Source organism: Populus trichocarpa, chromosome 18 (assembly GCF_000002775.5).
Source record: "Populus trichocarpa isolate Nisqually-1 chromosome 18, P.trichocarpa_v4.1, whole genome shotgun sequence".
Lineage (NCBI taxonomy): Eukaryota > Viridiplantae > Streptophyta > Magnoliopsida > Malpighiales > Salicaceae > Populus > Populus trichocarpa.
This window is the reverse complement of record NC_037302.2, coordinates 4,138,951-4,148,560: the sequence shown is the minus strand read 5'-3', so window position 1 is coordinate 4,148,560 and position 9,610 is coordinate 4,138,951. Positions and strand designations below refer to the sequence as shown.

At 34.4% G+C, this 9,610-nt stretch overlaps 1 protein-coding gene across 1 annotated transcript; it reads right to left on the bottom strand.

Moving 5' to 3' along the window:
- Positions 1-594: 594 nt before the first annotated feature.
- Positions 595-1,715, bottom strand: LOC7476686 (ethylene-responsive transcription factor ERF017). Its single transcript, XM_002324749.3, has one exon. The coding sequence runs from the start codon at positions 1,534-1,536 to the stop codon at positions 940-942; it is 597 nt and encodes a 198-aa protein (XP_002324785.1). The 5' UTR covers positions 1,537-1,715; the 3' UTR covers positions 595-939.
- Positions 1,716-9,610: the final 7,895 nt, after the last annotated feature.

Genomic DNA, 9,610 nt, shown 5'->3' with positions numbered 1-9,610 from the left:
GACAAGATTTGGCATGAAACTGCTAATCCTCTCGTCTCTATGTTAGAAAGAAATATATACTAAAACTAGATTGCGTTTTGGTTTACATCTAAAATTATAGTTTTTTTAAAAAAAAAAACATCAAATTTAAAGTTAACATAACATTCCTCGATCGCCTGTGTCTTTTTTATTTGGTCGTACCTTCCATTTCTCATATGAAGAGGAGAACAAAAGATACACATCATCATATGAATGAGATTATGGCTTAGAATGCTTGATATATACAAGTGAGAGAGGAGGATAGAGTAAGGCTTATGACTCTGGATCAATATAAGAATATAAATAGTTAATATGCCAAAACACTCATATATTTTTTTTTGCAGATCAGGAAAAGAAAACTCTCTCTCAACAATATCTCTACTAAGAAATTCTATCATCTGAAAACACCGGCTGTGTCTCAAAACAACAGATCCATGACGGTGCCACGGCCGGGGACAGAAGGTGTTTCATTTGTTAAATTCTAGCTTGACCAAAAGAAAGAAAGTGATGGATTATTTTGAGCGAGTAACTGAGTACGTGAAGGTAAAGAAGGTTTTTTTCGCAACAGTTCTTCCATGTTGTGAAGCAGAGATAGCCTCATGATTATATATAGAAAAAGAAAAGAAAAAACAATTGGCATTTCACATTATATATTGGAACTGTATGGGACAAAAAATCATAGAAAATGTACCTCCTAAAACAATTAATTCCTATATGCTGGAAGATGGCACAAAAAAACTGGGCCATGTCCCTATCACATGCCAGATCCTTCCTGGACTTGAGGGGGGAAAACGGAGCAGCATTTGTGTGGATTTTGTAGAAGAAGAATCAGATCAGGGAGCCGGCAGCTAAAATTCGCCGGAATTCCTGAGTTATACTTGGAATCTAGGATAGAATTTACCAAAATTTGAATCAATCCCTTTAAAAGTTCCAAAGAAATGACTGTTGAGAGTAAGCTTCATCTCCATTGTGATCATCCCCACCGATGCTATATTCAGACGGAGGCGGTGGTGGTGGATAATAATCACCACCCATATGGTCCAGCCCATGATAGAGTCCAAAATCTGAAGCACCCTCGCTAGAATCCAACAAGTTCAAAAACGACCAATCTATAGTATCTCCAGCTCCACCATCAGACGACGATGATGTGTCATTCTCCACATGTTCTGATGATTCACCTCTCGTAGCAGTCGACGACGATGTTGGCTCCTCATTAGCAAACCTGGCAGCAACTTCTTGTATTTCTTGCGAACTAAGTGACTGCCCACCAACAATGTCCGGTGGATTGTCGGGGAAATTAAACTTGGCACCGCTACCACGTAAACAATACAAGGCTGCGTCGAATGCACGCGCCGCTTTTAGGGGCGTGTCATAAGATCCTAACCATATTCTCTCCCGACTATTGGGTAGTCTGATTTCGGACACCCACTTCCCCCACTTTCTCTTTCTAACACCCTTGTACTTGGGCTCATGATTTCTATCAGACTGTTGCCCTGATGACGATGATGGTTTTACCATTTTTTTAATTGTTTGCTTTTTTTTTTTTCGGGACAATCTCGCTACCTAATGCACTGATTATTAACCTGATCCAAGAAAAAAAAATTGCAATTTGGAACGGTTTTCCTTTCTTCTTTTGCTGTTGCTCTCGGTGTAAACGGGAGATTTGTGGTGTGGATAATGAAAATGGCGGCTCGAATGGAAGGTATATATAGTGAGAGAGTGGGTTTGAACCTGGGAGGTCTAACCGTGTTGATCAGGAGAGTCACAGGGAGGGGAGCGCGGACACGTGGAATTATGAGAGAGGGAGTGATGACGTAAGGAAGGACGTGGGGGTATCAGGTGTGATATTTTGTAGCAGTTACATGGACGAGGAGTGAAAATGCGACTGGTGGACCACAGCTCACTCGCTCTTTCCTCTTTCCGTGATGGCTTGGCTTTGCAACACAGCCGCCATGGTTCCTCACATCAAATTAAAGCTAACTAGCTATTTCACATGCGATACCACGTGAGCTAGGTTTTTATTTTTTTTTATTTTTTTTTGACAACATACAAAATTTAAATGTAAATCAAAAGTTTTGTTCATGCATTTAAATAAATTAAAAATTATTTATGTTAATAAATAAAAAAAATTATCAATGATAACAAAAGATAAAACTGAGAGATAAATGTAGATTAAAATATTTGATTTTACCATATAAGTCATTTACCTGCTTGTATTTAATTTTGTTTATCAAAATTAATTTTTTATTCCATCAATTGATAATAAAAATAGACAAAAACATGAAATTGATTGAATAAAACAAAAAAAAATATGCAATGTTACACACATTAGAAATATTATCCAATTTATTTTTAAAAATAAAGTTCATTTATATAAAATATAAAAAGGAATTGCAGATGAAGTAGAATAATCATTTAAAAAATAAATACATACAAAATAATTAAAAAAACAACCGCTATATAAAAAAAGTTAAATAAAAAAATAAAAAAATCAAAAAGAAATGATATTAATTTAAATATAAATTAAAAAATATTTTAAAAAGAATGTATAAATTAAAAATGATCATTTTCAAAATCAGTGAAAAATCTTATAGAAAGAAAATAAAAAAATAACGGTGCTCAATCTCCAATTAAATAAATGTTGAAACATGAGCTAAAAAAAATCAAGAACACTCAGGTGAATCTTCTAAACCAGGGTTAATCTTCCAAATTCATAACCTATGAAATCCTAGAAACTCGAACTCAATCAAGAAACTATATTCCTAGCCAATTTAATATTGAGGAATGAAAACAGAAAAAAATCAATTTAAAAAATTCACTAAAGTAGAAAAATAACAAAAAAAAAATAAGGATCAAATTTGATAGGAAAAAAATTGAAGGATGATGAAATCATAAAAATAAACAAAAAAAAAAACAACCAAAAGAATGAGGATCAAATCTAACATACAAAAAAATTAGAGGATGAAATTGAAAATAAATTTTAATTTTATAAACTACGTCAAATAAAACAAATAGCAGTAAAAAAATAGGGACTAAATTTGAAGAAAAAAATAAATTGGAAGGCTTCTTTGAGAATTTGCAGGGTTAGGCGCAAAAATCATAGAGGAGGGAGAGAAAAAGACCATAAAAAAGGTTGTTAGCACCAAACTGAAGTTTCGTTCACCGCGTGTGCCGCCTAGAAATTGAGGTGTTGCAATATGATTTGAACGCTGCCCTTGAAGTTGGTGTTTAGTTGGCGAACGACACCACACACATTGCCTGAACAACGTGGCGACCACCCACGCGTGCAACATACGCATCAACTATTTTTTTAATAATATTTATTTTTTATATTTACAAAATTACCCCTCTACTAACTTGATAATAACAAAAAACCCTAATGAAAAATAAAAAAAAAATCCCCTAGATATAAGTTAAAGGAACTTCAACTTTTAAGGGTATTTAAGTTATTTTATTGTGTTTAATAATGGAAAATATGAAAACGTCCATGTATGACAACTTAAAAAAGAAAATTAATCTAAGGGTATATTAGTCATTTTACTTTGCAATATAAAATTGAAAATACTTAATTGTTCTTTTTGAATGTATCAATGACTAATGGATCCTTGTGAAATTATAAAATTACCTCTAATAGCTAGTTTTGAGGTTTTGTTTATTATGGATTACTATATTGAAATACTCATGTCTTTTAGAGTTATGTCTGATCTGGTTTTATTAGTTTAATTATAATATTAATTAATTAATTTTTTATGTTAATGTTAAAAATAATTTTTTTAAAATAAAAAAAAATAATTTTAATGTATTTTTAAAAGAAAAATATTTTGAAAAATAACTACTATCACACTCCCAAATATCCCCTAAATTAATTAATTGTGCGTGTTGCAAGAGAGAGCTATGATGTTGTTTTGGAACTTATTGTGTAGCACCCCAAATGTTTTTAGTGGGATTTTCATTTTTTCAAATGTTGTGTATGTGAAAATTTGTTTTATATAATATCATAAAGACGGTCTCAATTCACCTTCCGACAATTTCATTAACAAGTATAATGATATAAAATTTATACTATTACATTAATGAGTCTACAAAACTTTCAAGATTCCAAAACATTTAAGTTATTTACAAAACTTACACTAGATAATACAAAAACATATCCAATAAAGGAGGCTAGATAGCTCGATAACACCTTATAAAAAACTAAAACCTTCAAGAGAAGTATCTACATAACACACAAGATCATGAAATTTATAATCAATATTTATGTCATCATTGTTACTAACATTAACAATCATGTTGTTATCCACTTTTGACCCTAAAACATTCAAGAAAAAAATTGAAAAAGAAATCCAAAATACAAAGGCTCAAAAAATTGAAAAATAATATACATGAAGAAAACCTAGAAAATTGTCCAAGTTGGTGGTGAAGGACGAAAGTGACAAGTGGAAAAGTTGGATGACCAAAAAGTATAAAATTAGCAACCCAATTTTGATTGACAAAAGACCCCATTCATGAAAATATTTTTATTGGGGGTAAATAAATATAAATTTAAATAGGTAAGGACTCAATGAGAATTTTTGAAGGACTTAATTGCAAGAAAAATTGATTTTTGAAGTCAATTTAGACTTTAATTGGAAGAAATTAAAGTCTGGGGGGCGAATTGCAATTTGAAAGAGTTAATTTGGTCAAATCAGGAGTTTAATTGCATAAATATTGAAGTTTGATGGGTAATTAGGAACTTGATTAAAGAAATCCAAAATCAAGGACCAAACCAGAAAAGACACGTGACTGTAGGGGCTAAAATTGACTAAGTCAAGGGCCAAATTGAAAAAAATTAAAAGTTTGATTGTCAATTAAGAGTCCAAGTGCACAAATAAAAAACCAAGGACCAAGATGAAAATTGAGCTAAACTTTGAGGCTGATGATTGAGTTTGGCAGGGGTGAAATTGCATAAAATTAAGAATTTGAGATGCAATTACGGGTGCAATTAAAAGTATTTGGAAGAATAGGGACTAAAATGAAATCTGTCAGATCCCAAATTAAAAACCCTAATTTCTAGGGTTTAACTTAGACGATGCATCGTTCAGGAACTGTTTAGCTTCTTTTTCGACAGTTATAGCTCATCGAGTAGGCACTTTCAGGTGAATGAATGTGACGTTTCTGACCATGTCTAGGGCTGTAACCACCACAATTCAACTGAGAAACACCCCCTCTACAAAGATTAACTACTCACATCAAAGATTTACATCCCATTTTCTTCAATGAACTCAACAACATTTTGTCCCCGATCAGCCACCATTGTTGTTATAACCTAATTTTGGTCCATTTGCTTTTAATTTAATTTTTCAGGGATTAAAATTAAAAATTAAAAAATCATGGATTTATTTCGATAAAAAATGTGACTTGTTAACTTGTGGAAAAACTAGGGACTATAATGTATTTTTTTTTCATTTTCTCTTTATCATCAAGATAATGATAGTTATCCTTTTTCAAATTTAATTTGAACTTAGTTTGTTTTTTTATATATTATGAAATTCTTGTATTATAAATACAGATCCCAATACGCATAAAAATAGGGGAGACATTACATAAAAATCTCGGTTTAGCGTCAACAGCTCCATCTTCCCCTGACCAAGAACTTTAATTCCTCTCTATTACCTCACATCCGCCTCCTTTCGAAAGACCACCTTTCATCTCCCTCATCTCACAGACCTAGCAGAAGAGAACCCCCATAGCCTCAATCTCAACCCACCTCTCTCAGCCCCGCCTGATAACATTCAGAAAGCCAAAACCTCATCCTCTCCTTCCCTCTTTTGGCTTCTCCCCATGACCACTAGATTCTCCCCCACAGTCCAACAACTTCTCTTAAGACCAATACAAACCGTGAGCCACAGCAACGTCAGGAGCTTTGCTTCACATTCCAAACAGACAGCTCTTCTCTGCGTTCTGCACCAGCACGCAACCATCACCAACAGTCACAGTTCCTCTATGCACCGTGAGCATGCACCAGCCATAGCTGCAACAACCTTCTCTTCTTAGTAAAGACAGGGGATGCGAAGGAGAACAGGTAAAAAAATCAGAGGAAGGGGACGAGAACGAACAACGGAGAAGGAACCATAAGACAAACAAAGGGGACGAACACAGATAGAAATGCAAATGAGAACAGGGGGTAGCACAAGACGAGAAGAAGCAGAGGAGAGAGTTTTTTTTTTTTGCCAGCAACCTCATGCCTTGATCGCCATCGTCCTCGGCTTGCAGCAACCAGGTAAGTTCCTCTTCTTTCCCTGTTTTGCTAAATTAATTAACTTGTTATTGACGCATGCATGCAACAATGGTTTTTTTTTCAAAAAAAATTGAGATCGGACTACATAAATAACAAAAAAACATAAAATAAAAATAGTTTCCTTTTCTTTAAGGATTTATTTATTGGCGCTAAAATCAGGAATATTGCATTTTTTAGATTACGTAATATTTATCATCGCTAGAATTAGAAATACTCATAGGTGAATATTCATCGATGCTAGAGTCAGGGATATTATAGAAGGCTACAAAAAATGGAACAAAGATAAACTCGTAGCAATTTAAAACAAAATCAGCAATGTAGTCTGTCTCAGGTAGGATGCTTTAGGGGTGATAATAACTTTCCTTTCGCGTAACCAGTCACGTACCATAGAATCTCTGTTGGCTAGTTATGGTTCTTAGTGACCATGATACTAGGTGGCAACTCCTTAAACATAGATCTTTTTCCCCAAAGCACAAGATGTCAGATTTATATTCCTTTTCCATTGAAAATTTTTAATTGGTTGTCGCGATGTCCAGGTGTGACAACTGTATTTTCAGATTCTAGGTTGATCAGGTTAACACTTTCAAATGAATGAATAAGCAGCAACAAAACTCTAAATTGAGCAAGGTTTGATCAATATGAAAGGTGTCCACCCCCTCTACCAAGATCAGGTGGTCTTCAATTTTTCATTGATTGTTGTGATACCCATTTCACAAAATCATTATTTTTTTTATGTTCACACTTCTAGTTTTCTTAATGGGTTCTTATCAAAGTTTGGTCACATTTCTCTTAATATCAAAAGGCCAAAAACAAGCTCCCTCATCTCCAAGTTTGGCAAAACCACCAAAACCTCTAAAAAATAAGTTTGTTACAAAACCACCATTGAAAAACTAGTATAGGTATAGAGCTCACAACTATAAAATGTACTCCATAACCCTTTTATTTTGATCAAAGAGCTAAGCTTTGATCAATCTATGTTTGAACCCATAAAAAACTCTAGCAAAACCCTATAAATACCTTTGGAAAATCATAGCAGAGAGGAGAAAAAAAGGAATAAAGGGTTGATAAAGGAACTCTAAGTGTGAAGGTTTAAGATCCTAGCATAAGGATTTCTTAAGCTTTGAAAAGGCAGCAAGCTTGTGGATGCAATACTTTACAAGGAAAGTAAAGAGGGCAGTAGCTACTCTAGGAACTTGAACGTATATTTTTCTAGCCTAAAACTGGAGTCCATGTGAACTCCTTGAGTGGTTTTCTTATTGTTATTTGGTCTATATTTATGTTTACTGTTGTAACCCATTTTTGGGTCCCCACAAAATATATATAAAAATATATAGCCAAAGGAGGTTAGAAAAATAACAGGAGGCAGAAGCGCTCAGAAAATGGTTGGAAAATTGGTCAATAAGGTTAAAAATACAAAGATGGAATTTTTGATAATATATTCTTGAAGGAGGAAAGCCCTGTTGACAAGGAAAATTTGAAATTTGAGGAGAAAAGCCCAAATTTAGATGATTATGGACTTAATTGGATTTTTAAATGAATTTATAGAAGATTTGATTGCAAGAAAAATTGATTTTTAAGTCAATTTGGGCTTTTATTAGAAGAAATTTAAGTTGTGGGGCCAAAATATATTTTTTAGGAATTTATTAGGTCAAATCAGGGGCCTAATTGCATAAATATTGAAGTTTAAGGGCCAATTGGGGACTTAATTAAGAAAATTCGAAACCAGGGACCAAATTGGAAGAGGCGCGTAAATGGAGGGGCTGAAATTAATTGATTCAGGGGCCTAATTGAAGAAATTAGAAGTTTTTGATCAATTAAGGGCTCAATTGCATAATTCAGAGGTCAAGGACCAAAGTGAAAAACGCGGCCAAATATAGGGACGGGGTTCGAATTCGGCAGGGATGCAATTGAAGGGACAAAAGATAATTGAGGGCTGATTTGAGATTTAGCGCATTTTTGGCGCCACATTTAAATGAAACGGCGCGTTTTCGCCAAAACGACGCCGTTTCATGTATTTTAAAAAAAAAAAAAAAAGAGAGAAATAAAGGAGAGAAGACAGACGGGGGGAAGACAGACGGAGAGGAGAACAGAAGAGGAGGAGAACGGACGAAAAAAAAAAAACACAGAAGAGAGAGAGGGAAGAGATAGAACGAAGGAGAGAGAAGGAAAGAAAACCGAGGAAGAAGAAGAAAAAGGAGAAAACGAAAGGGAAAGGAAACGAAGGACAAGGGAGAAGGAAGGAACTCCCTCTCGGCTGCTAACAGCAGCGCCACTGCCGCCGTCCGAGAGTTACGCCACCGCCACCAGCCTCTGCCGCAGCACCGCCAGCGACGCACAGCCTCCTCCGCGCCAGGTAACTTTTCTTCTCATTCTCGCGTTCATTTCTTTTTTTCCTTCCCCGCATGCAGAACGAGTAGCGTTCTGCATGCAGGGGTGGGGGGAAAATAATTCCCCCCGCCCCGTTTCGGCTTGGGCCAGGCGGATCCTGGCCCAGCCCTGTCTTTTGGGCCGGGTCTGGCCCATAAGAAAATGTTTGTTTGGGCCGAGATCGGCCCACAATTTTGGGCTGAGCCCGGCCCAGTGGTTTGGGCCGGGTCTGGCCCAGGAGAGTCTTTTTTGGGCCGAGATCGGCCCAATACATTGTGGGCCGAAATCGGCCCACTAATTTTGGGGCTGAGTCCGGCCCAGTGGTTTGGGCCGGCCCAGTCCGATTTAATATTATTATATATATATATATATATATATTATATTTTGTATTATTTATATATATATATATATATGAAAAAAAATTATAAAAAATTGCAAAAATTATAGAAAATATATGTGATTTTGTTGTAATATTATTACTGTATTTTGATTAATATTGGTTGGTATTTTACACTGTAAAGATATAAAATCCGGTATTAAAATACCCGGTTTTCATCAAAACATCAAAGATTTTCAAAACAAAAAATGTCTTTTGCTTTCGAAAATTTTCTAAAAATATCTTTGAAAACATTGTTGATTTTTAGGCATTTATTTTATCAAAGTGAATTAATATTTGGTTATATTTTTACAAACCCAGTATTAAAATACCCGATTTGCGTCAAAGCGTACAAAATACATATTTTAAAAAAAAAATGTTTTGTTTTAAAATACGGCCTAGTCTCTCCAATATATATATATAAATATTATAACATCATATTTTCACACAACAAAGAAAATTTCAAAAACAATATATGTATTAACATGCATTTCGGCTTTAATAACCAGTTTATTAAAGCCATGAGAACTAGGCCAATATTTCAAAAATTCTAAAAAATCTTTTTTGTCTTC

Coding starts and splice junctions, on each gene's coding strand:
- LOC7476686 (XM_002324749.3), bottom strand. CDS start 1,536: ATGGTAAAACCATCATCGTCATCAGGGCAACAGTCTGATAGAAATCAT.